The sequence below is a fragment of the Microtus oregoni genome, unplaced genomic scaffold (genome assembly GCF_018167655.1).
Source record: "Microtus oregoni isolate MIOR12 unplaced genomic scaffold, Mior012 000004F_ref0000308, whole genome shotgun sequence".
Classification (NCBI taxonomy): Eukaryota; Metazoa; Chordata; class Mammalia; order Rodentia; family Cricetidae; genus Microtus; species Microtus oregoni.
The window spans coordinates 17,014,669-17,042,310 of NW_024543063.1; the positions used below are offsets into that span (position 1 = coordinate 17,014,669).

Genomic DNA, 27,642 nt, shown 5'->3' on the forward strand with positions numbered 1-27,642 from the left:
TGTTCGCTCATAGATATATAAATGCAAACAGGAGCCATAGGGTGGTGGCTCACGCCTTTAATCCCAGCACTTGGGAAGCAGAGGCAGGTGGATCTCTGTGAGTTCCAGACCAGCCTGGTTTTCAAAGTGAGTTCCAGGACAGCCAGGACTGTTACACTGAGAAACCCTGTCTCAAAAAAATTAAAAAGAAATGCAAAGTGCAGATGAAAGAACAGTGCGCGTTCTGTCCCGAGACACTTTCGATATCTGTTTGCTGAATAGCCCAGCAGTGAATGACCTAAAACTTATTTTTGGAACTTCCTGAGACCTGACAACTCTTGTCAAGAAGTTTTATCTTTTCCTTCCGAGAGTTTTGAGGCGCTTTGTCGGAACCCTTCTAAACATTCCTCGAATAATCTGAATAACGCCATCTCCTCCCACCTCAGAAAGAACAGCAAGATTCCAACGGGAGCTGTCACAAGTCTAAGAAGTCACCAGAGCCGGGGGTCCTTTTCCAGAGGTCAAAATGAAATGAGCAGCAGGGGCTTGGGTTGTTTGGAGTGGGGCAGGGGGAGCTGAAGAGTGACAACCAGTCACACTGGGGGCTGGGGGAAGGGCTTTATACAAAAAGTGCCCAGCGCAAACAGTCCACTCTGGCCTCCCAACCCCCAAGCTCTGGAAGCATTCAAATCAAATGGAAGCCGAATTAATTTGCATGGTGTCGAACTCATTGGGTTCCGCATAAACAGACGGGGATTCTGGCTGCCATTTCCAAAGGGAAGCCCTAGCCGCCTTTGTGGAAGGGGGAAATGGGTGTGCTGTTTTGCATGAAGGCGAATACAGAATATGCAAATGGGGAAACGTGCTGCCTGGAAAGGCAAGGGTCGGCAGACAGCTGACAACCCACATTCACCCCGAAAATGCTGGGTGTCTCCGAGGGGAGCTGAGAGCCATTCCAACATGCCTGTTTCCCAGGAAGGCAAAATAGAGCCTGAATATTCATAGGATGTCCATTTAGTTATGGGCCTATTAATTACCCTCCAGACCACAGAACCAAATGACCTCACCTGCCTTCCTTTCCCAGCCAGTTCAGAGGGACCTGCTGTCAAAAGGATAGGACGAGAGGGGCATGAAAGTCCGAGAGGAAAAGATCCAGGCTCTCTGGGTCTTCTTCAGTCATATTTCTTCCCAGTCAGCCTAAGGAGAACACTGAGCCCTATAATTGATCTCAGACAACCAGTCTTTAGGAAACCAACGGCTATAAATTGCTGCCTGATGTTGCAGAAGCAAATACAAGGTTGACTGAAACGCTGCTCTCCCTAACTATCAGAATCTCGCAGATTATGGAAAAGATTCTCTCCCCCAGACCTTCCCAATGCCATTTTAACTAGAATGTGCCTCAGTGGCCCACCAGGCGACAGAAGGGCCCTCCAGCAGTTCTGACTGCCCAGACCATACAAGACTGATGAACTCCTGCACTGCTTCTCCAACTTCTTGGTCTTGAAATCCTCTCTCTGAAGCTATGAAGGATGCCAAGACACTTCAATTGATGAGTTACAGCTGTCCGTTTCTACAACAGAAGTTTGGGAAGCGTGTTTTCGATTAAATCTGCTTATTTATATGGATGCAGGGGTGGCCATGCCTTGTGGGGGTCAGAGGACAATTCTGGGACAGTCAGTTCTCTCCTTCCAGCTTGTGTGTGCTGGGAATTGAACTTAGGGCATCAGGCCCGGCAGCAAGTACCTTCTCAAAGTCCCAGTCTTTTGTTATAATTTTGGTCATTGAAAAATAACAAGCGAGGCTTGGTGGTAGGTGCATCATCTAATCCCAGCCCTCGAAAGACCAGGAAAGAAGGCTCATAAATTCAAGGCTTGCTTTGTGAGTTAAAGGATAGCCAAGGCTACATAACTGAGACCCTGTCTCAGTAGGAAAAAAAAATCAAAGCAGTAAGCCCACTTCAGGTGAACACAAACAACATGCATATTGTAACAAAAACCAAACCAAACCAGAGAAATCTGTGTGTCTCAGAGAGGAAGGGCATACATGTTCGAATCTGTTGTTCTCTTCTGCATCTCTTTAAAGGCCTGGCCTAGTACTGGACACCTGGGTTTTCAGATTTGGCTCTGTAACTAATTCAATGAGATTATGATGTCAGACAGCTTCTGGAAAACTGCACGGCATTTCTGAGAGGGTGGGTGGCAGGGCAAACAATATCCTAGAATCAAAGTTTTGACCTTGCAGACCACATGAAAGGGTCTCACAGAGGAGTCCATCTGGATCACATTTCAAAATCACTGTTCTGAGGCAGTGATTTTGAAAAATAGAGGGTGTGATCGATGGAGGTAAGACGTGTCTTGGAGCCACAGAGGTGGCTCGTGGGGTAAGAACACCAATTTTCTTCTGGAGGATCCAGATTCAATTCCTAGCACCAAACCACACGACTCACAACTGCCTAACTGAAGTTTGAAGGGTCCAACACCCTCTTCTTGCCTCCTCAGGTACCGAGTATTCTCACGGTGCACATACGTACGCACAAGAAACAATTCATATACATTGAATTTTTTAAAGTAAAACTTTTACTGCTATAGCGTGCTGTCTAGTTTTATTTAAACTTGACCCAGCTAGAGTCATCAGAGAGGAGGGAGCCTCAGCTGAGAAAAACTCCCTAAGATCTGGCTGTTAGGCATTTTCTAAATTAGTGATCAGTGGGAGAGGGCCCAGCCCATTCATTGTGGGTGGTGCTATCCCTGGACTGGTGGTCGTGGGCTCCGTAAGAAAACAGGCTGAGAAAACCATGGGAGCAAGGCAGTAAGCAGCATCCTCCATGGCCTCTGCATCCAAGTTCTTGCCCTGCTTGAGTTCCTGTCCTGACCTCCTTCAATGTGATGAGAGAGTATAAGCTGAATAAAGTCTTTCCTCCCCAGCTTGCTTTGGGCATGGTGACTCAATCACAGCAATAGTAACCTCTAAGATCTATGCCATTGCTCTTTCCTGAACAAGTAACCACTAACCTCTCAAAAATAAACAAACAAACAAATCTCTATGCTGAGACCTAACAGAAATGCTATTGTTGTCCAGAAGCTGAGCAAGCACAGCATACTTATCAACCTTATCAACCCTGACACCAGAAAAATGAAAGGAAAGGTTTCCACACATTGGAGACATTAGTAGTTAAGAGCTTCTTCTTTCAGGGAACATGAGTTCAGGTTCCCTGCCCCCATGTTGAACAGCTCAGAGCCACCTGGGACTCTAGCTCTGAGAGAGTCAAACACTCTTCTGGCTCCCTCGGCCACCCGTACACACACACACACACACGAATAAAAACAACAAAGTAATTTTTAAAAGTATTTCCATGCAATGATTGGTGCCAAGCCCTACATACACAATGCTCCCATGCATGTGTCGTACTAAATGGCATATGCTTGAGTATCACTAATTTACACATGTGACCTTGAGGGTAAAGAAGGTGAATTTATTACGTCTCTTGTTAAGTGGCAAAAATGAATAATTCTACCCAACTCTCCAACTCTAGAAGTACTTTTGAATCACTGTATTATGATTGGTCCGTGTTAACTTCACGAGCTGCGTGCAATGTTCTGGCGAGATATTCATGATAAAAAGTTAAGACCTAACTTTCCCCCACGCCACTGCAGAGCCTCACAGAGGTGGTGGCTCAGGGTCATCCGTCACCCTCTGCCACGGCTGGGGAAGGCACTGGGTGTGTGGTAGATATTGACACCGCCTTACATGAGGAGCTGAAGATCACCCTCTTCCACGACGACCTAGCACAGGGAATTCACGAAGCTTCCAAAGTCTTAGACCAGCGCTCCACCCATCTTTGCATGCCTGAATTTAATTATGATGAGTCTCTAGGTGTGCAGAGTACTTGATGGAGGCCCTTAGTGCCGAGCACCAAATCAACCCAATTAAGGTTCATAACAACCACTCGGGCAATGGATAGACGTCTGTGAAAATAATGGAGGGGGGCAAATGCTGCAGAGTGGTTAGTACAGTGGTTAAGGCGAAGAATCAGGCAGTGGAAGGCATCAAAGATAGCTTCGACTGTAAACAAATGAAAAATGTGTCTCAATTTTAAAAAAGAAAGAGGTGTTACTGAAATAATAACACATATACTAGGAACATACTGACGCATAAATTCACATGGCAAGATTTTGGCATATGCTGATAACCCCATGAAATGTAATTCCCCCAGATAAATTACTGAATATGACCTGGGCCAGAATTCCTTACTCATTTGTTTACTTATTCATCCGGTCCATGAACATTTAATGAGATGTCCTGTGCTCCATCAGTTGTCACCATGGCAGTGGCTTAGATAGACTGAGCTTCACTCATCCACTTACGATCTCTCAAGGAGGTTTACTACGTTTCCTTGTTCAAGTGGAAACCAGAAAACTAACAGAACCCAGTTCACAAGTGTCTGTAACTAAAAACCGCAAGAACATCTTACAAGTTAAAGTGTCAGCATAAGAATATTAGCGTGGCATGGTGGCACACATATTTAGAACCAGTACTCAGGAGGCAGAATACACGGATATTTATGAGTTTGTGGCTAGCCTGGTCTACATAGAGTCCCAAGCCAGCTAGGGTTAGCCACCTTGTCTCATAAAGTAGTATCTGAGATACTAGACTGTAGTATGAATATCTTATTTGACATAATGGAAGAAAGTTACACTCCTAACATGAAATGATATTTATGATAGTCACTCTTTCTTTTTCTTTTCTTTCCTGCTTTTTTTAGACAGGGCTTCTCTGTGTAGCCCTAGCTAGAACAGGCTGATCTTGAACTCAGAAATCCACCTCACCTGCCTATACCTTCTGAGTGCTGGGATTAAAGGCCTGCGTCGCCACACCCAGCTGATAGTCACATTTTATAATAAACAAGAGGACAGTGAAAAGGATGCTGCTATCTGTTCAATGCATAAATAAAGGGACCTGTCAGAGTGTGAAGAAGGTAACCCCAGAGCTGGAGTGAGTCTGAAACCTGAGAGCCTCTGTGTGTGTGGAGGGTGAAAGACTTCTCCGTTTTACTTTCCCCAATCCAGCACTGGGAACTTTTCTGACAGGCATGCAATTCTTTGCTCATATTAAATTCATCAGCTAAAAGCAAAAGAGAAAAAAAAGTAAGTGGCGAAGTTCAATGACGTGAGCGTGGAGAGTTGTTCCGGGGCCACATTTTGCTCGCACCCTGCAGCCACAGAACCACTTAATCAGCCCCTTCCCTCGCAGCTCAAGTATTAATAAAAATAATGACGTCTTAATTCACCTCTGAGAGGCACAAGGAAGCTCAGTTAGAATAAAATAAGTCATCAAATCTCAAACAACCTCGTTCAAAAATCCCTGACTGCGATAATTCCCAGGTGACGCTTTGCTGAACCCGAAATAGAGAGCAGCACACAACCCCCTGCTCACAGAAGCCTGGTCACACAAGAAGTGAAAAAAAAAAAAAAAAACATTTTTTTTAAAGAGTATCGAAGGGACAATAATTAAACCTTGCTCCTCTGAGATAAAGAATTAGGTCTGTGAGTGATCAGACATGCTTCAGAGCTGAGAGTCAGGCCATTGATTCTTGCAGACACGATTCAAAGGTAAAAAGAAAAATTTCAAAAATGAAAGGGTACGGAGGGGCGGCTCTCTGAGCTATATTTGAAACCCTTCTGTCCCCTGCTCCTTTCTGTGACAGCCTCATCACATATCAGACAAACACAGTCATCTTTCTTTTTTGATATAGCTCTCCTTTGCAGAGGATAAATTTGTAATATTTCAATTTCATAGCCGCCATGTCGTTTCTATATCATTCATTCTTGAAAGAGTTTGACAGGGACGGTGTCTTTAAAGACCTTAGGCTGGCACGAACACAGGTGTGAAATGATAGAGTATAGTTCTCAGACAATCAGTTTATAGTTGGTATTCACATGAGTTTGCATACCGGTTTGCTAGCATGTTGGTTGAAGCCCAGGGTCTCCTGTGCCCTGCACAATTGCTCTACCATGAGCTATACTCCCAGACCCGTAAAACAAATGCATTGTTGATTCCTGCCTAGTTCCTTCCTAACTTAATTATCACTGCTATGTCGTTGCCTTTTAAAGAATCTTTCGTTTTTACTAAGGAATCTTTTTACACATACTTTCTGAAAACACTGTTTATTAGCACCCCCTGAAGAGGAAATCTGGGTCTCTCTTTTCATTTCAGCCTTAAATTAAGATTCTGAAAACATTTAAGTCTTTTACTCTGCTCAGTTGTCTGAGCGAATGGGAACTGCACCCTCACCGTCAGGTACGTGTGTACCTGTCTTTGCTCCCCAGACACTGACACAGAGACCACATTATATTTTGATTTTTCTTGCAGATCTAACCCTGGGAAACCAACTGGGTGACTTTCGTTATCCTCTGCATGGAATCCCTTAGCCTGGGTTGACTGGGTCACAGTCACTCTCCTTGAGGACAGAAAAGGGGCTGACACTCTTCATTGTCCTAGTGAAACCAAACCAAATCGCTTTAGAATGTGCTAGTCCGGTCCAGAGCTGCATTGGCCAGCCTAGCATCTAGCAAGACTCTTGACATCTTCCAGGCAGGCTGCATCCTCTCCCGTCGGCATAGACTGCTGGCTCGAAGAACCGCAAGAGGAAGTGTAGCACTGTCACCAAGGTCCCTTGGGGACTCGAGAGGATGACCAGGGTTACACTCAAGACAACAGTACACCCCAGGCCCCCACCCGCCCTGGCCATTTTCACCCAAGGAGCCTTTGTCAAACATTTAAAATCTTAATCAATCTTCGCTCTGACCTCTCAGACCTCAAGGAAGATGGATGGGGAAGTGGGTGACCTTTCACCTGTCCTCCTATTTGTCCTGCTGCAGCGGACTCATTGAAAAGACAATGAGGAGGACCCTGCTGCTACAGCGGTGAAGAGCTGCCTTGGTCTCCTTTATGCTTCTCCTTAAGCTCTCTTTACATTCCCCTTCTTGTTCCACCCCCGAATCACAGGTCTTTCATTCAGAGAAAAGTTCTTTGCTATAGAGATGGGGGCTGGGGGTAGGTGAAGAGGTGAGGGACACTCTTCACAGAAGATTGTCAGTATAAGCTGTGAAAAGGGAGTGTAATTGAGGAGATAAGGAGCCTCCCATCCTTAGCTTTGACTGCAGACAGTGGCCAAGAGACAGATCTTTACTTCTTCTAACCCAAGTCAAAAGCTCTGACCTTGAGAAGAGCAAGTGAGGAAGATGTGAAACAGGAAGACCAATTTAGTGCTTGTGGTCTGCAAGGTGCCTCTTACTGCGTGCGTGCAACCCTTTGGCAAGTTGGTGAGTTAACCAGAGCCCTACCACTCCCACCCTGTCCTGTAGATGAGCAAGATTTGTAGGGTTTAGGAAATGTGTTCAAGGTCACATGGCCAAACTGAGATGCTCCCTAGTCACCACACGTGTCTGTCCTATCTTGTGTGCAGTGGGTCTAGTAAAGTCAACTTACTCCTGGGGGTTTTTACAGTGGTTGAGCCATTCTTTAGAGTTCGCACTCAAGTTCAGAATTTAAGAAATCCTTTGTTCAAGCTTTTCCTTCATTCTTAAATTTACCAGAGACTCTTGCTTAGCAGAAACAAAACAAACAAACAAACTGAGTTTTGTGCTTGAAGAATCTCCTTGAGAGTTACCCACTTACTGAAAACAAAAACCAAACCAAACAAACAATAATTAAATTTAACACACAAAGCCCCCTCTCCACCTTGCATGAAAACACTAAGTTCTCAAAAACAACTCAGCTGCTGGGGGTGGTGCTACACACACAGATGTCTAAACATTTGGGAGGTGGAGGCAAGATGATCAATGACATTCTCAGTTACATAGTAAATCTGAAGCCAGCCTCACGTGATTTGTCTGAGACCCTGTTCTCAAGTGACCCCAAAAAGGAGCTATTGAGAAATCCTCAGGATCCACATAGGAAAGCCAGGTGTAGCACCACAGGCCTGTTAACCCAGCCCTGCGGTAGGTGGAGACAGGAGGATCTCTGGGATTGGCTGGCTACAGCCTTTGCTTCCAGTTCCTCAAGACTATCTCATTTGGATGAGCAGAGACTGTAAATCCTTCTCTGGCCTTCGTCACACCACCCCCACACCCCAAAACAAACAAACAAACAGCCATCCCTTTTCATTAAATTTAAAACTGCCTTTGTTCAGTTTGCTCAGAAATGGACAGCCCCCCCCACCCCGAGTCTAGCTCCTCCCCTTCGAGGAATCATGTGACGAAGCCACCCGTTCCATAAAACAAACCATGAAAACGTTCAATTGCCTTTCCATTCTCTTCATCACATCTTTTTTTTCCTTTCCCCCCAATTTGGACTGTGAAGGTGTCAAGGAGCAGCAATGTATGAGTTACCAGGATCTATGACAACTGAAGGTCAATAGGTTCAGGCAGTCAGAGATGAGAAAAGACTAGTAGAGGGAGCATGTTAGCAGGGGATAGAGGAAGAAAACAGTAACAACCACACACACGGATCTCTGCAAGATGTGAAAGTCCTATTTTACCAAACTCAAAAGGGCAGAAGCATCTTTTCTAGAAAACCATAGTGTATCACTATCCTGGGCATTGACTGTCCGCTATGGCTGCTGTTCCTTCCCCACGAATAGGGCACACACTTCTTTTCTCATGCAAATAGTGGCAGGATAGATACCCTTCAGAGTTTCTCCTCAGTCAGCTTACCACACAGTTCCCACGTCCAAAGCAAACCAAACAGCATGGGCTCATCTTTTCAGAAAACTTTCCACTCTTAATTTGCAAATTTTCAAGTCAACGCTTTAGCTCCTAGCTCCGAAAATAAGCTGATCCATCTTTATCTTGTTTTACTGACATCCACAGACAGCCACTCCTAGAAGTAAAACTATGGCAAAGCAGTGAAGGCCCCTGGGAAAAGTGTAAACACCTTGAAAGGGAAAGCATATAACCAGAGGACACCGGAATGACCAGCAACGTGCTTTTCTGGAGGTGACGACCACGGCCTCCTGAGCTGGCGAGTGGAATGTCTTACACTTGATCCCACCCTGTCATTAGGATGCTTGAGATGCCAGACAAATCGTTTGGCAGTCATTTACTTTGGGCTCTTTAATCACCAAGTCAGATGAACCTGAGGCTATGACTGATAGAAACGGCTCATCTGATCTGTCCTATAGCTGCAACCCGGAGACACAGTGACACTGACCACCGTGTAGCAATGGCCATGACAGAGAGGGCAGCAGCAGACTGTGGATGACCATCAAGACAGAAGACTTGGGATGACTGGCTTGTTTTGACACCTTAATCCATGGTATAAGCAAGCCCAATAAATGTGGGCTCTTCTCCGCGACTCCACTGCAGAGTTGGTGAGAAGCCAGACTTGCTCTGACAGACAGACGAAGTCAAGAATGGAAAGGCCGACTCTGAACTTGGGTGAGACAGGTTTTTTTTTTTTTTTAAATCACCTTAGTGATATGATAAAAATTAATCACAATAAAAATATCCTTTTTCAAAAGCCCAATAACGAGAACGGATTGCAATTTACTCTTATTGTCCCTGACCACAGATCAAATAAAGAGACTCTTTCTAACTGTATTATGACCTCCTCAAAGAAATGAAGAGGTCTTTTGTCAAGATTAATTTTGCTTAGGAACCCTTCAAGGGGTGTTAGGTGGAACAGAGGCCCTTGAAGCATCTCCTTCTTCACTTGTTGGACTTCTCCAAGGGTCCGTGAGGCAGGAAGAAATGAAAGGGCTCTCTATAATCGTAGCCAGTGGGAGGGCACAGGGTGAGTCAATGTCCCTTTCCCGTTTAACTCCTTCCTGCTCATACACACTCTATCACTTTTACCAAGCCAGCAAACTAAGGCTCAAAAAAAAATGTGTCCACCCTCTTTAAGCAGGGCTCAATCAAGCCCAGTTCCTCACTTGTTCATTTACATTTCAGAAGGGGCATCAAGCCGGCTGGGATCTAAGGGCCTGTTAGCAAAATGTGCCTGGCCTTCTGCTGATTAGAGCAGCATCGTTTGTTTTCTCAGTATTAGAAATGTCTTAGCCTTGCCACCTGGAGCTGCAGCACTGACTCATTAGATCCCTCTGTCCCAGCACATCCCACGGGGGCTGCTAATTACTGGCTTTACTCCATTCAGTCTCATCTCTGATTTAATTACGTGCGCTAAGCCCTAATGAAAAGTACAGTATGGCTGTTCTTACCTTGGCATTCGCCATTCTGCTCCTCATGCCCAGCATTGCACAAGCAGTTGCCAATGGGTACCAGCCATTCGCCATCTGCCCCGCAGTACATTTTTGGCACATCCTTCTCTTCAGAGTTGTTGACACAGGAGCCTCGAACTTCCACCAGGGAGGAGGTATCAGCCCCCGTGATGGTATCAGGAAACTGCGCTAGGTTTCGAACAGTGAGTGGACACTTCTTGTAGAACACACGGACGGAGACCAGGGCAATGCAAGCCCCCACATCCTGAAAGGCCAGGTAAAAGCCCTTCTTGCTCAGTGGCCCTACATCCCGGATCTCAGTGTTGAGCTTCATGATTCGGTCACCAATGTCCACCTGCGTGAAGCTCTCATCAGCCGCGATGGTATCAATCTTGCCAAACTGGCTCTCTCTGATGAAGCGTTCCTTGTCGTTGTCTGACTCGTAGTAGTACAGGTTAAATGTCTCCTTGCAAGTCCCCATGACGCCCGGAAGACTGTTGCAGTCCCTCAGCGTGAACTTAATCTCAATGTACACCCTCTGCGCCCCTTCTCGGGTGATCCAATCAGTTCGCAGCCAGTTATTCTGGCTGGCTTCCATCACATTGCACACCTGGTAGGTTCGGATCGGTGTATTTTTCTCATCCATAATGCTCACTTCCTCCCACTGCAAAGATCCAAAGAGAATGTATCAATGAGAAAGTTTCATCAGACAACGATTCATCAAGTCCATTTCACAGCTATCCTTCCAATCATGGAGAAAATTACTATGTAACCGTGCCCCCAGAAAAAAGTATCTTATGGGCTATTATGGGCTCTCTTGCCATTTCCTTGAGAAAAATCCCTCCACCTTGCTGCAACCTCCCCCTATTCCCCCACACTGTTTTCCCTTTCCACCTAAAATCAAAGGCAAGAGTAGACACAGTGCTTGCGTGTTCTCAGCAGTTCTTGTGGTGGTCCAGCAACCTCAAAGTCACCTATTACAAGAGCTACAAGTTCAGGTGGCAACGGCTCACACATTTACTCATGAATGAAACAAACCTGTATGTGTATTTGTTTCAACCACCAAACAGAAACCTGAAAATTAAGGGCAGGAAGTGTTGAGCTTGCCAAAGGAAGACAAGAGTAATTAGCCACGTTCCTGTCAGAACTTTGCTTTTTAATACTTTTTTTTGAAATTATTCTCTCTCTCTCTCTCTCTCTCTCTCTCTCTCTCTCTCTCTCTCTCATCATGCCTAGTATTTAAAGGAAAAAAGGAATATCCCACCTTGTTTCAGCAGCCTTAGGAGACAGTACATTTCCTGGCTGACTCTCAGAGACACACTATCACAGGAATAGAAAACTATTGAGAGCCCGCATTGAGTTACAGTGTATGCGCACGTCCTTATTTTTAAAACAGAGACACACAAGTAAACAAGAGTGAATGAATGAGTGCTTCGCTTCCGGTTAGTCACAGTCAGGGAAAATTAAAATAGTAAGTGATATTTATGACTGAAGGCCCAAGCAAGAAAAATCCAAAGGGGGGCCGGGCTGTTTGCTTTGCCCTCTACTTCCTAACACATGGATCTGAATGGTGGCCACTCGCCGCCATCCTGAGAGATTCATTTTGAGTAGAGTGATAACCTCACCCCCCTGGGGTTTTTAAAGCTAATCCTAAAATGGGAAAGGCATTTTGGGTCACACCTGACCCCTGGCTCCTTCTCAACTGCTAGACAGCCTCCAATCCTTCATTAACATTTCAAATAATGCAGGGTTGATATAGATCTGGCATAGATCAGCTTAAGTATCTAACAGGAATATAGTTAGAAGGAAAAAGAGTTTTGAAACTTTGTATTCCACAATAGCACATTCACTCAGTCTGAGGAGATCCACAGAATCTTAATCGTTCTTTCAACAGGTTCCCATCCTTGCACTGAAAATTATTAGTGGATGGAAATGCTGCTTTATGAAGGGCCATAATACACAAAATTATGTATCTGATTCCTCTATGCCTGCTGTAAAAGCTGGAACTGAAGAGGTAAGTACCCTGTGGTGATTAATTTTTAATATATAGGCAAGCATTTACTTATTTGGGGGAAATTCATGTAAACCTAAAAATTAGATTCTCCACCAAAAACACCTACTCAGTAAGTCCCTCATCTCAGAACAAAGATAAACAAGAAAAGCCTGTTTATTAATATAAATGAAAGCAATGGTCTCTTTAGAGCCCCCTGAGGGTAATTCAGGTCAGGGGACCGTCTATCCTGAACTGTGGTGAAGACACTGATTCTTGCCCCATAGCAGACCTGAATCCTCCCTTAGTTGCCTGTTTCGTAATCACCAGCATTAGCATCTCAGCACACCTCTTGAAATGGGCTCAGTCAGAAAGAAAGGAGTGCCCTGTTGTAGGCTGCCAGTCACAGCCAGCCTTCACCTGTCTCCACCATTCCCCTGTTCCTCCTCTGGGACAGGGAGGCTTCTCTGACTCCATCCATGTTACTTGGAGGGGTGGTGGTGGTATTGGCAAGTCAGGTTTCTTTTATTTTTAAAATAATATGTTGCAAGTAAGTGCCATTATTAGACAACATTTCTGTTTCCAACAGAGATGGGGAAGCACTCTATCGGCAAGGAGAGAGTCCTGAACAAGCAAGGAGACTCCATGTTTCCACCCTCAGCTTGAAACGACTTTCCCAAGACAACCATTAATGGATCCCCAGACTTTCCTTTCATTCTAAACCTCAAAACTATTTCAATTGGACTTAAAATTTTGAGAGTTTTCTTGACCGCAGCTATGTTTTTGGATGATTTGTAAGTTAAGTTTTTAGTTAGTGTATAAAATAAAGGGTTTTATTCTGACATGTATGTACATATGTACCACTATCCCTTGCTCCTTTTCAACTTCTGCTGCCCCTCTTTTTGCTCATTGATGACCTTCCTGCCCAATATGCTTTCACGTCACAGACATATACACATGTTTACAGTCAGCTAAACCTATATTCTGCATATAGAATATGCATATAGAAAGAAAACCGAGACATTTTCCCTCCCTTGTTCCTACAGAAAGGCTAATTTTGATGTACGTTCACAAAATTTCATGTCTGACCTCTTATGATAACAGCTGAAATGTTATTCAGAGCGTAATAATGGAGAAAAAGCTACCTACTAGAGTCCATAGAAAGTTCTGGGCCGTACACAGTAAGTTATGCATTTTTTAAAAAAACAGACTTCAAAGCATCTAAAAGAAGTCAGAGTCTAAAATACGTGATCAAGGACTCTTTCAGAAACCCTACAGAGGACAGGGATAAAAAAGACGTCTGCATACTAAATCGCAATGGAAGTTTCCTAGAGAGCAAACGGAGCATAGACTAGACTCCTTGGTTTTACATAGGCCAAGTATATATTTAGTGAAACAAGTTAGATTCCAAAAGACCTTAGCTGTGTTCTCTCTTCGTGCTTGGGGCAGGGAGAAAGAGAAAAGAGGCTTCTTACACATTTTAGCAAACACAGACCCTTTGTCCTTGGTTTTGTTGGCCAGCAGTTGTCATACACACTCTAACCCAGGTTGTGAAACTCCCAGGAAAACTTCCCCTGACCAATGACCAGCCCAGAGTCTAGGATTGACACTGAGTCTGACTCCCAGCAAGATAAAGCTGTACCTTTCTTCCCATTCAAAGGATGAGGGCCGTTGCCTGCAATCAGCACTGACTACAGCCTGTCTGCCCTACCCAGAAGCCTGCCAATCACTTTCTCTCCTAGATTTTTTTTCATGGTTTGGGAGACAAAATGGAATTTTCCATCAGAGACCAAGTCTACAGCAGACAGTCAAATTCAGAAAGAAAAACGGGAAAGCAAGGTTGACTCCATTTTATTTATAGGCCCTGCTTTGATTCTGCTTTCCCTTTTAACGACTATTTAATTGCCCATTCTGAAGTTTGGAAATACATATTATATGATCGTATCTATGAATCCTTTTGGTTCTTTGTCAGTTCTTTATTTAACTCTCGGGTGCTGGCTGGGATCACAACGTTTGCTTTGCAAGACTTCTAATCTTTGCTTCTCGTTGTTTTTGATCAATTGACTCAGTCATAAACTATCATGCATGTAAGGCTCGGATGTAAAGTTATTTCAATTCGGCCCCAGTCAGACTTGTTCCCATAACGGATTCATTTGCTACTCAGGGGGGATGGAAGGATGTGGCTGCTGAAGGGAGTAAATCTTATCCTGGAGATGGTCATGGGGAGTTCTGCACCCTTCCTAGCTGAAAGGAGGCATGCACTCTTGTATTTTATAATCAAGCATCCCTGGTTTGCAGTGAGCCAGATTCCAAATGCTTAAGCTTTTTCGATTTAATGCCCAAAGCCTGGAAGGTCTCTTGATTTACAAGGCCTCTGGCTCAAGCTTCCTCAACCAGCAGCGGACTTAAGGTTATGACCATAAGGTAAGGAAACCAGCCTCCCCACTGCTTGGGTGGGTTGAATTGGAGATGTTTTCTTTCTGCTGTCTTTCTTACTCTCCCTCTTCATCTGGAAGCGGAACAATTGCTCTAAAATTAACCCCGCCAGGACTCCATGACCACCAGAGTAATAGGCATAAATTCTAATTTGGTCCCCAGATCGTATTTCTTGTCGGTATTTCAGTTTTAAATAGGCATCTAAGTCTATACCTCCACCAATCTCCTAATTTTGAAGCCCCTTTCTGCCCTTTTGGTTTCTAGCTCTTCCATGACAGAGCTATCCGAAGGGAGTATTGGATTTCTCCAACAAAGCGTAATTCACTTCATAGGCCACAGCGGAAATCTGACCCCCTCACCACAATCACCCAGAATCAAGCCATTAGCCTCTCAGAAAGTGGCTAATCACTCCTTTCCCCCTTCTTGACCAGAGAGGGCCTCAGAACTTACCCCTCCTTCCAGAGGGCTGGCTATCCACCCAAGCTCTCCCTGAACAGATCTGGAATCCAATAAGGTAACTGCAAGAAAAAAAAAGCATAAAAAACACAAAGGAAAATAGATTAATTTCCAATTGCAAAAAAGCCAATAATACAAAAACCATTTGCCTGAGCGTTTCCATATGTGTTGAGGGTGCACATATCCAAGCTGATCAAAACTCAAACTCGGTCTCACTTATGTAAATAATCACTCCTCAGTGGTCTTCTCCTCTCTTCAAACCTGCAGGTTCTTATTTATTTAACTTGCTTAGCATTTAAAATTCCATCCCAGGACCCGATTGATTCATTTTTTTTTCTAGAAAGGATGAATAGGGCATCTCAAGCACAATTCAAACAAAATAAATATATCAATGTAGGACAGCAACACCAGAGAGCAGATCTGCATTCATCTTTGTCTGCTATCTACTAGATGTATTTGTTTTTGCAAGCCTCAGATGACCACATAACTCACCAGCAGTGGTGACAGACCCCCAAGTGAATGCTATCAGAGGACCCAAAGGGTCATGGAAAAGGCTCTCCTCCCCACTCTCCCCCAATCACCCCCCATCAACTAAATAGGCCCTAGATATAGCATCCGCTGCTTTTTTAAATATCAAAGTTCCAGAAAGAGAGAATGCTGGACGGGTGGGGTTAAAATGCAAATGTGTGGAAGTGTCCTCTTTTTCCTAGGTCCTTTGGAGGACAATCGAGATGAGCCCTCCAGCCCCAGGAAATGGCTGGTTTGAATTTTAGGTATGGAGTGCTGCCTAATGGATTTAGTATGCTCGCGCTACACCTAACAGCGGGCCTCCAAGCTAGGGGGAAGGGAGAAGACGGAGAAGACGCCTCCAGAGCTGTGATACCCTCATCGGGGGCAAGATAAGGCTCTGGGTGCCGACGACATTGAAAAAGAGGCAATGAATTCAAGACCTATCCACGTTGCCTTTCCCACCAAGATCTTCAGGCCTGGGGTCGAAAGGCCCGTCTAAAAGGGACCCTTGGGTAATTAATTTGATCAGGGAGGCTGGCTCTTCAGACTGGGGGAGGGGTGGGAATGAGAGGCCTCTGTCCTTGCGGCCCAGTACCCCAACTCTCAGTCTAACCCCTAAAACGTGGAATTCTGCCCACTTCCTCCCATTTTACCCCTCAAATCTAGGAAGTTCGAACCAGCTCCTTGGCCCTAGCTCCCCGAAAGGTTCTGTATTCCTAGGGTCTATTAATTATTTTAACATGTAGAGCCTTCCCCGGGTCGCTCCGGGCTGGAGTTGTGCTCCCTCCTCTCTTCCCGATCCCTAGAGAAAAGGCCGCTACATCCACTTGGATTTATGTAAGGTGGATTAGGGACACAAAGGGAACAATAAGACCCAATTTACAAAAAAGGGAGGGAGTAGAAAGGGAGGGTAAAAGGGAGAAAAGGAAACGTGACAGGAATAAAAAGCAACAAAATGAATTAATTTTTAAGGGAAGGAGGGGCAAGGGGGTGCAGCTCTCCTCCACTTCTTTCAACATAGCCTACGGTTCCATCTAGCACCTTTTTGTCTAGGGTGCCCAGTCTTGCTTCCCAAAAGAAAAAAAAAGGGGAGGGGGGAGAATAAAGGTAAGGTGAACCCTAACCCTAACTATCCCCACGTCTGAGGCGAGAGAGGTCTCAGGAGGCACTTAACAAGTGTGTGAAGTAAGTGGCCAAAAGAACACGAGGAATGCGGTTCCGCTCAGATGAAAAGCCCCAGGGACTGAGCGAAGGCCGCTGCTGAGTTGCTAATGCGAAGCCACAAACCAAGGAGTGAGGGGGGGATGGAGACGGGAGAGATGACCCTCCTACCCCCACCGCCCCCACCTCCGTCCCAGCAGTGTCTGTGGGCAGGTGTATGACAGTCTCCAAGCCTCCACCAGGAGAGCTCCCGGGTACCCTCTGACTAGTAGCCAAGCCTAAGTTGGTTTTTGGCTCCCTCCTTCGGAACAGAAAAAATGATAGTGGATTGCACAGGAATAGAAAGATGGACAGATGCCTGGGGAGACGGAGGATGGATAGATGGATGGAAAGATGATAGATGGAGGGATGTTTGTAGCGAGTTGGAAGAATCGATGAGGCAGACGTACAGCTCAAGTACACAGGTTTGGGCACGGACATAGGCCGGAGACCACGTTCACACACTGTGTGCACCCGCGGTACCCGGCACAAATCGTCCAGATCTATGCAGGCATCCGCGCCAGGTACACATTTGCACACACACACACACACACACACACACAAACACACGAGAGAGACAGACAGACAGACAGACAGACAGAGAGACAGACAGAGAGACAGAGAAGGGAGCCCTCTCCTCCCTCTGTGCCCATCAGAAACTAATGGTCACTACCTCTCTCTCACCTCGGACAGAAAAAGAGACTAACAATCCCCTCCAGCACGCCCCAATAGACAAACAGAAAACAACAACCAAAAGGGTCCCGTCCGTCATGCACGTCCTTCCTAGACTAGTCCAGTGCCCCATTCCAGAGAGAGAAGCTTAAAGTGGGCCGTATTTAACTCGCTGGCTGGTACCCTAGATTTACAGGATGATCTAAGGATCTGGGGTAGGGGAGAGGTAGGCCGGAGATTGCAACATCCAGGGTGAGCGGCCCGATGGAGAAAAAGGTGTCTGAGGCCCAGGGCTGGAAATCAGGTCACCGGCGCCCGACAAGCGGCGCCACCACCGCTGCGCTGCGGAGACCGGGCAGCCGGGTCCCGGGAAGCGCAGCGCTGGGAAAACTTTACAGAAACCCGGGCTCGCAAGGCTTGGACAAGAGACCGGGCGCGCTAAGCCTTCACTGCACTCCGCGGCTGCGTTTTCCCTCTAGCCTGGGCTGCTGAAGGGGAGGACTCGGTGCACACGGTTTTTTTTTTTTTTTGTCTTGTTTTTTTTTTTTTGTTTTGTTTTGTTTTCAAATCCTGGTGTTAGCCCTGTGTATCCCCTCCGGGCGCCTGGAGCCGGCCCTGCAGGCGAATGCAGATAAACTTTGGCCTTTCGCTACAAACTTGGGTAGAGCGGCAGCTTACATCGGTCGTCCACTCAATTCAGGCTGCCTGACCGTCCTCTGTTTCCCCTTCGAGATCCCCCTCTGTCCGACACCTTTCTCCGGAGTGGGGATGCAAGCCTCACGCCGCGCTCCCCCCCCCCCCCCCCATGCTAACTGGCTCAGAGCTCGCGAAGACCATTCATCAGCTAATCACCCACTCCGGGTGCCCGACCTCACAAGGGCTGCCTGGCTCTTACCTTCATTCGCGGGGTATACCCTAGAACCGGTGACAGCGTCGCAAATCCCAAAGAGAAACGAAAAGAGGACGAAATAGAAAATCCCAGCCATGGTTCGCCAGTGCCAACGCTGCTCCTGCCGCTTCTATCCCAGTGGAATAAATGCTTAAGTTAGGAGTGCAGCAGTCTGAAGACATTGCCAAGAGGGTGGGCCCGGGCTGTGACGTAGGCCCGCCAGTCCGGAGCTCGCGACCAATGGTAGTGCAAAGAAGACGCCTCGGCCCCGCCCCCACAGCTCAGAGCCCGCCCCGGGTCCCGCCCCCTCCAGCCTCCGCAGGGCGCAAGGTCTCCGGAGGCTGGAACCGCAGCCGCGGAGGGTCTCTGCCCTGGCGGGAGTCCGCGGGCCTTGTCTTCCGACGCCTCGGGGCTCGATCCCCTGGACGACAGAGGGAACTTCGAGAGACTGAGCGGACGGTGGGGAAGGCCAGAAAATGTTGGTAGCCTTCCCCCACTAGTTAGGCGGTGTGAGGGCTTGAAAAGCCTCCCGTTGAGATGAAATAAGTCTGAAGTTGACCTGCACCTTGGCTCTTGCCCCTTGCTGAGGTCGTCGGGTCGCTGTCCCGACCGCCCCAGCCCAGTTCGGGCTCTCTCTGTCGCACGCCGCCACAGCTACCCTCTGCCTCAATCCCTGGTTGTGTGTCTTTACCGCGCTCCTCCCTGGGAAACGCTTTGGGGTAGGGGGTCTTTCGTAGCCCGTTACTCGTTCCCTTCTTAGTTACCCAGCCAAAGGGACCTAGTCGTCTCCAGTGTTTCTTCAGCAGCAAGGCGCAGCCACTGTCCCCAGTCTTTCTGTCGTCGGAAAGTGCCTCCTGTCCGGATTCGGGTGTTCACATAGACCGAGCCCAGAACCGGACTATGCAGACTAAAATCACCCCGCGACGGCCCAGGAACCCACTGTGCAGTTTCCAGGGAGAGTCCCTGGGACCAGGTCTAGCCATTCTGGGACACCTAGGTGTAGACGGGAAGGGTGTAAGAGTGCGGACACCTGCTGCACAGACGGGTAGACTGAGGAGGGTCGCAAGCTGCCTGAGCAGTCACCGCAGCTGAGCTCCGACGTCTCCCGGTGCAATGGGGACAGTCTCCCAGGAGACTAAGGTGAGAGGAACTTCACGCAGAAACTTGCCCCACAACCCCGGGTTGTCCTGGGTGCCAACCGTCGACCTTTCAGGGACGCAGGCACCCTCCGACCGCGGTCGTTCCTCAGATGCTCAGTCCACGGGAGAAGCCACTTGAGCGCCAACCGGAGACAGCAGCTCAGAGAGCTACCTGGTGACGAGCAACTGGGTGGCTGGTCCCCAGGCGTTTTGAGGGTTGGGATTCCAAAAGGCGCGCCTCCCTTGCTCCCCTCAAGCCGCCCCTCCTTTGGCTCCCTTCCCGGCCGGGTTTTCCTCCTGCAAGTCTGGGTCTCAGCCGAAAAGCGAAAAGCGATGTCAGGAGGTGGAGGAACCTTGCAAACCGTGGGACAGAAGCTCTACGTGAACCAATCGCGCCACCTGCCGGCCAGATGCAGGAGCGCGCGGGCCCTGAGCAAGGCAGAAAGGACAAAGACGCAGAGGCGGCCAGACAGCTGGTCCAAACCCGGCTAGTAATTTATTTATCCACCTGCCCAGATCCTGCCATACTACGGTGTGGGAAGTCCTGTCGCGTCTCCCTCCGCCTAGACCACGAAAGATGGACTCGAAAGACGTTTCGTGGAGAAATTTCGCACTCGACATTCGACGGATTGCATGAGTAGCTTGTCCCTCAAATGGGAGTCTGAAGTAAAAATCCTAAGGGCATGGCAAGGTGTGGAGCCAAGAGCAAATCGAGCGTGGCTTCAGGCACTTTCTGGTTATTGTCGTGGAGAACCGATCGTGTTTCCCTTCCAGGGCTCAAGACCTGTGCTTGCAAACTCAGACCCGGGTAATTACAACTTTTGTTTTACCGAAGGCGAGAGCGCTTGGAAAGGCCATGGGCAGTAGCTGAGTTGGTGGCCCAGAGGGACAGGGCATAAGGCTCCTGGCATTTGGCATCTGCAGCGAAAAACCTATTGGAATTTCACCCACAGGGGAAGTAGCTTTCTGTTGTTGTAACTACTGATTTCACATCAGTGAAGCGGGGGCGGGGAAACTATGCACACGGGAATATATGTGTGTGTATGAATTATTAAAAACAACCGCGCTAAATCCCCCTAAGAAAATCTCGATTCTTTTATGTGTCTTTCTGCGTCTTACAGAAAAATAAATAAATAAATAAAAATAAAGATATAGGTTCTTGCCATTTGGCAGACAGATTCAAACGGGAAAAGAGCAACTCAAATTCTTAGAAAACATTTTTAAACAATAGATGTCGGTTGTGTCTCGGCAGGAGAGCGAGTACTGTATATTATCTATAGTCGAAATAGACAACTACCTGCCTGTCTGGTTGAAAGCAGTAACATTTCCAGAACATGCACCCCACCCTATGTGTTCACTGCATATTAACGGTCTTTTCCCTCTGCAGAAGCCTGAAAAAGCAAGCCAGCTTAAGTGAGGACACAGTTCTTTCCCCTGCTTCCCCCCCTTTTTTTCAGGCATCCACAGCAACCCAGCTGCTAGGAGAACCAAGAAACTACAGCTAACTGGGGAAAAAAGCCTGGTGAAACTGCTGGACTGCCCTCATTCTTAGTGACCACCGAAAGGACTGCTCTCTTGTCTATTGGGACAACATAACCTGACAAATACGATTCTGTCTTAAAATGGTGCAGAAACGAAAGCTTAGTATTGGCCCTGCTGACCACCAATTCAGAACTGTCCAGTGTATACTCTAACACCCTGTGGTTTTAAGTGCGCCTATTTATAGCAAGCCAGGAGAGTCACATAAACACAGGAAATGCTGCAATCCAAATCACCTGCCTCTCACATAAAATACCTCACGGGGTATGACATACACCTTTAGTCCCAGCACACCAGAGGCAGAGACAAGCAGATCTCTTGTGAGCTCCAGGGTAGCCTGGTCTACATAGTGAATTCTACCCAGGACTATGCAGTAAGACCATGTCTCAATACATACATACATAAAATAAATATAAAATTAAATAACTGGATTTATTTAAGGGAAAAGACCCTGCTCATAAGAATTCAGATATAGTTTGGGAATGCTAAGATACATGTCAAAATATATGTGCTAATAAGCATACTGAAAAGGACAATTTAGGTAAACTTTTGTACTTTTGGTATGTTGCCTACCACTAAGACTCGAGCTACAAATTAAACTGCAAAGGCTGAGTTGAATTAAGGTTTTAAAAATATTTTGTTTTTTAACATTAAAATGTGTGTATGTGTGTGTGTGTGTGTGGTGTACCATCTATTTGAAGGTATCTGCAGAGTTCAGAAAGGGCTTCAGATGCCCTGATGTTGGAATTACAGGTGGCTGTAAGCCACTTGACATGTGAGGGCCTGGGAGTTGGGGGAGGCTGGGCACCAAACTCTGGTTCTCTGGAAGTGTAGGTGTTTTTAACCCATGAGGCGCCTGTTCTGCCTCCCCAACAGTCTGTGTATGGATAAAATAATAACTGTAGAAATGATTACAGTGAAAAATCATTAAGAACTTGAAAGTCCCACAAGGACCTAAGCCCTCAGATTTTCCTTCCGTGCTACGTGAGAACAAGGGTTCTGAGTTGACGAATTCCTGGAATGGGAAAGGGTGGAAAATGATTTTGAATCTCTTCCCTTCTCTCACTGTTGACTCAGGACAGCTGACCTTGTCTCTCAGATTCCTGGTGATTCACCAGGATTTGAATCTCCAAACACAATAGCCTCGAAAACAACCAAGTAAAACAAGAAGAAAGGGTGTTTAAAGGTCACTGATAGCTCTCACCTTCCCCAGGAAAACGTTTGAGCTTCCAAGTACCACGGTTGGTAGGCTTCCTGGGACCCCCCAAGAAGCCCAGTTAGAGATTTCATTCTTTGAAGTCCAGGCTGTGGCACAGTGTCACATGCAAATGACAAATAGGGCTCTTTTCAACCCGTTACACCTGAACCGGAAAGAAGGCAGTCGAGCCCAGATTTGGGTGGATCAGGAAGGGGAAAGAGTAGCCACAGAAAGAGGTCTTTGGGAGCACCAAATAGGCCAGGGCTGGCTAGAGGATTCCAGAGGCTAAGTGTTTGGATTCTCCCCACTTCCTTCCAACCAAGTTTTCTCTTGTGCTGGCCAGTCTAAGGTATACTCTTAGACGGAGGGGTTTTCAGGTGTGCTCCTGTTTATAGGAAGCCAGGGGAGTCCCATAGACACAGGCAAGTGCTCCAGTTGCAACTACCACCCAGGTCGCTTGCCTCAAAAATAGAACACCTCACAGGATGTGGTGCACACTTCTAATCCCAGCACTCCACAGGTAGAGACCAGCAGATCTCTCTCGAGTTCCGAGGTAGCAGTTCCAGGGTACCAAACACCTTGTATGGAAGGTGTCACAGGTTCCTTCTATGGCTTGTGAGGCCATGTCACCTTTCATGTGGCCACAAGTCACTCCTCCTGCCGCCCCAAAGGATGGTGAAGAGAACAAGGGCACAGACAGGAACCCTCTGGACAACCCTGCCTCAGATCTAGAGAGCCTTTCACCTAAGTTTCAGACACCAGGAGTGGGTGAGGTAGAGGTGTAGGGGAGGTGGAGCTGGGGGGCAGGGCAGAATTCAGATCAGACACTTTGTATCCATCTTGGACTGCTCCGTGAATTCCAGCTTAACATAAGAGTTACTTTATTTTTTTTAACATGCCCTACTGGAGTGTAAAAGAATCTTTACTCTGCATCTTTCCATACAATATCTATGATACATGTTCCCTCATTTTCATGCGAATTGTGAAAGCCAACCTGCGTGGCACAGTTATTGAAAGTCTTTTTGAACATATTTATGTGTGTATTTTATGCATATGAGCGCTCTATTTACATGAATTCCTGCATCATGGAAGAGGGCATCATACAGTAGAAGGGATCAGATCCTGTTATAGAGTGCTGTGAGCCACCATGGGGTTGTTGGGAATTGAACTCAGGACCTCTGGATAAGCAGCTGACGCCCTTAACCGCTGGGCCATCTCTCCAGCTCCCCCATTTTAATACTATAATTGCCGAGGCAGGATTACTAATTGGAGATTGTCATTATTTTTTGATAATAAACTAGCAGTCGTTATGTGTGAGGAAATGGAGTTTTGCAATTTACAAAAACCACTTTAAGAGAGAAATAATTATCTGCTTGGAATACTTAAGTTCATAAGCTTACAACTGCTGTCCCTCCTCACTCTCCCCCATTTTTTTTTTTTTTGAAAAACGGTGCTTAATGGCAATGAAATTCTAAAAGAAAGTAATGTTGACCATGATCATGTTTCTGCATGGTGAGGATTTAAGTTTAGAGACCTAACCTTCCTCCTCCCCCACCAGCCTAAAGCGTGTACCGAACATTTATTTCCCACTCTCCAAGCAATCTCTGGCTGTTCCAAAAATGTTGAAAAGGCCAGGATCTCTGTTTTGTTATGCATCAGATAAAGACTTTGAAAGTTTCTTTAGCTCAGGGAATGAGCGTAGTTCTGGAGGAAACACTGCTTTCAGGGCTGTATTTCTGTTTTTATTTCTTCAGCCCAACCGTGTATGCTGGCTTCTTCCCTACAATGACTGTGCTTCTTGGAAGAGACAGGTGATCTCTGTGAGCTCGAGGCCAGCCTGGTTTACAAAGTGAGTTCCCCAGGACAGCCAGGAATAAACAAACAAACAAAAAAAGATGGGGCTTCTGGACCATCTTGTCAAAATCACGAAAGATATGTAGCTATGACTCCAAGAGGCATGGTGTAGGGCTCCTTGTTTTTCTGAATTATATACCACTTAAACTCCAACCGAAAACAAATGAAGGCCTCTTCAAGCCAGACCAAATTGTTTCTCCTCTGGAAGTAATACAGAAAGGCAAATGATCAGCATTGGAGTGCTTGGAGCTGGCATTGTTTAGAAGCTTGCTCCACACATGGTTAAAGCAATGGAGAGTTCCTAGAAGTCTAACTCAGAAGCTTTGTGACAAGCATGTGTTCTACCACTTTAAACTACTCCCAGGAACCCTTTGGCCCATAGGTACCTGGAATCCCACATGCTGATGTATATATCTGCATAAATAAACTGGCTTAATTCAGGCAATGGATCTGAAGTAAGGAGTAAAAAGAAACAGCTAGAAATGGACCAGTGGACTCCAACTGACATTTGAAATATATCAAGTTTTGTTCTTTCTTCTTTGTATTTAACTCCTCATAGGCGTTCATCCCAGGCTCTCCTCTTGCAAGATGATTAAGATATGAAAAATTAAGCTTGAAAATTTGAAGAATGGTATCCTTGTGAACTTTATGATGAATAAGTTTAGAGAGCAACACCTTAGCTGCCTCTAAATTTATTGAAGGCGATTTGACCTGTGTGGGATTCATCTTTGCTCTGCAGAGAGGATTTATCTATTCTAATGGATGTAGCATTTACTGCATGAGACTTCATCCTCACTGCTGTGTAGGTTAGTAGGTGGAGTAGTAGACATGTAACTATTCCCAGTGTCTGTCAGTGTCATCTCTGGGAGCTCTGAATTACAAGGAACTTGAACAAGCACACACAGTTGAGAGTCAGGAAGATTCTGAAGTGTGTTCCCCTTAAGAGCAAGGTCGGATGACTGCCATCTCCTTCTGCCTATTTGTATTATGGGAGACACCTATCAGAGGTAATTGTACACTGGCTGGAATTAATCAGGTCCATCCGACCAAACGGTCAGTTTACTGCAGCTCAGGAAAGCGAGCCTCATTTCCTCTGGATGTCTCATTAGGACCGCACCCGAATCGTCTATGGTTTTCACTTGGATTTTTGCAACTGAAAATGCATTGGTAAGCGTCTAGCTGTAAGCTGTCCTCCCCGCCCCCGTACAGGTTACGTTACTCCAGAACTCACAGCCCAGGTAGAAAGAGCAGCGTGCTGCTGCCGAGGCGATGAGAAAATTGGGCCTGCATTGTGTCTTCCCACATACAGCTTTCTTTAGTGATGCTCTTTCCGCCTCTCTTTACGGGGTGCGTTTGCGCGTTTGACAGCTGTCTATTTCTAGACCGGGGTTCTTCTTAAGACTTAAGATGGGCCAGCTTTAAAGTTCTTTCCCATATGTCCTCCATGTGGTTAATGATCACAGAGGTTCGGCTCTGGAGCTTTGGAAAGGCCCGCGATTTAGAAGCTTCCCCTGCCTGCCTTCTCTCGCTTTAATCTGCTCAGCTCTGTCTTTGCCGTGCCCACCTACACACAGCTGTCCAACCTTTCTGCTGTCAGTCAAGTGACAGCCTGGGGTAGAAGCTTTGTGTGCCAAGGCCTCCTGAGGCCCGGCACCGTATTTAGATGGAAAGGGAAGGGGGTGGGGGAGGGAACGCGAGCGATTCTTCCAAGGCCAGGGGTTGAGGGAGGGTATGTGTGTGCGTGGGTAGACGACTGGTGGGGGGGGGGGGGGCTTTGGTGCAAAGCGCCTACAGAAACAACTTTCTCAAACACACCAGAAAATTCAAGCATGTATACCAGCCCCCAACATCTGCAGCCCAGCGACAATGCAACGTAAAGTCTCCCTGGGAAGCCAAGCATTCCAGGGCCGGTGGAGGCAAAGGTTACAACTCCCTTGTGTCCCTTAGCAGAGCTCCGTGCTGGATGGAGACTAGCCCTAGCTTCTCTCCTAGTTTGGGTGATAGAGGTGTCTCTCTTTTCCTTGGACTGTCTGCTTCTTAGCTGGCCTGTAAGTACTGTTAATGTCTCTTTCTACACTTACTCCAGAGCATTTGGTTTGGCTAGTTGGAATTGCCTGAGGACGGTTCTGCTTCTGATTTTGTACGGATTTCATCCTCTGAGATTCGATGTCTTAATACTGGGAGGAGGTTGCACGTGGTGACAAGAGGCCACACTACTGAGATGTCTCTATTTGGATGGCAGATGACGTCGGTCTTACAGTTTGGAAATGAAAACTCCAGTCAGTTGGACTTGGGTCGCTAGGTTTTAGCTAACCTGAATTGAGACATTGACTTTATTCAAATTACTTTTCTTTTTAATTCGATGCCATTCCCATTAGAGCTCAGTTCTGTTTTGTTTTGAGACAGGATCACACTATGTAGTGCTGGTTTGCCTGAAGCTCACTATGTAGACCAGGCTGACTTCCAACTGGTGATCCCTCCTCTTGCCTCTGTCTCCTGAGTGCTGAGATTACAGGTATGGCCACCATGCCTAGCTGAATTGTAGTCTCATAAACTTGACCAGTCAACTGAAACTCAGGATTTTCTCCAACATCCTAAATTTACCATAAAAATCACCAGAAATCGCAACATTTTTCTAATAGTAAGTGGATTTTTACCTACTTGGATATGAATTATATTTGCTTCCAATACAAGGTAACATGAAGGTATATATCCTAAAATAATTATAATTTGACCCAATAATATATTACAACCAACTGTTTCCACTAGCTGTATTCAAGGTTTTTGTTTTTCCTATTTTGTTTTGCTTTTACCCCAGATCAGAAAGTAAAAAGATACAGCTGTGAGAGATAGCTCTTTGAATATTATAGTTTGTCACTAATAAGGATCCTCTGTGTTGCTGCGTGTCTGGGAATATTATCTGTCTTTCATCACGACTGGGTCTCTCATCGGGCCAGGCAAAAGGCAGGCAGCCATGATGCAGAAGCAACTGTGTAACCAATAAGCCTGCACAAACAACTTTACAACCCCGAGCTTGCTGGGGATGTTAACACAGATGCTGGGCAAATCCATGGGGAATGTTTGGCAAATGTTTGCTCCACGGTGGCTCTAAAACTTGTTGAGTGCAAAGCTAATAATTACCAAGTCACAATAATTTGGGGACTTTTTTTTCCCCTGAGCACAGTTGTTCTTCAAAAATGATGCTAAAAAAAAAAAACTTAGTATAAAAATAGGAAAAAAGTGCAATAGATTCTGGAAAACCATATGTGCTCATATACATGACAGAAGACTGGCAGACAGCAAAAGCTTTAAAATTTTAAAATTGAAGCCCCACTGCACAGACTGTCCAAGGATAACTTACCTGTTTATTATTCTGTAGTGCTTTGCGCTTCGTGTTCTGATATAACACACATGTATAATTTCAATTGACCATCACTCAGGGTTCAACTTTTTTTGACAGTTGATTAATTTTCAAAATCGCTCTGAAATTGGAGGGAGCAAATTGAGTAGTGCTCGGGATGAATATCTCAAAGCTCTGGGACCCCCAATAATTTATAGTCAGTT

The 27,642-nt window shown here is 46.2% G+C and overlaps 1 protein-coding gene across 2 annotated transcripts in view; it reads right to left on the reverse strand.

Annotated features, from left to right (window-relative positions):
• Epha4 (EPH receptor A4) overlaps window positions 1–18,563 on the reverse strand; it is a 145,736-nt gene extending 127,173 nt beyond the window's left edge. For both annotated transcript variants that reach the window (XM_041649623.1, XM_041649624.1), the window contains exons 1-3: window positions 18,355–18,563; window positions 15,072–15,139; window positions 10,196–10,859 (exon numbers count right to left, since the gene is read on the reverse strand). In XM_041649623.1, coding sequence (XP_041505557.1) covers window positions 10,196–10,859; window positions 15,072–15,139; window positions 18,355–18,445 — 823 coding nt within the window. In that variant the 5' untranslated portion in view covers window positions 18,446–18,563. The remainder of the gene's footprint in view (window positions 1–10,195; window positions 10,860–15,071; window positions 15,140–18,354) is intronic.
• Window positions 18,564–27,642: the final 9,079 nt, after the last annotated feature.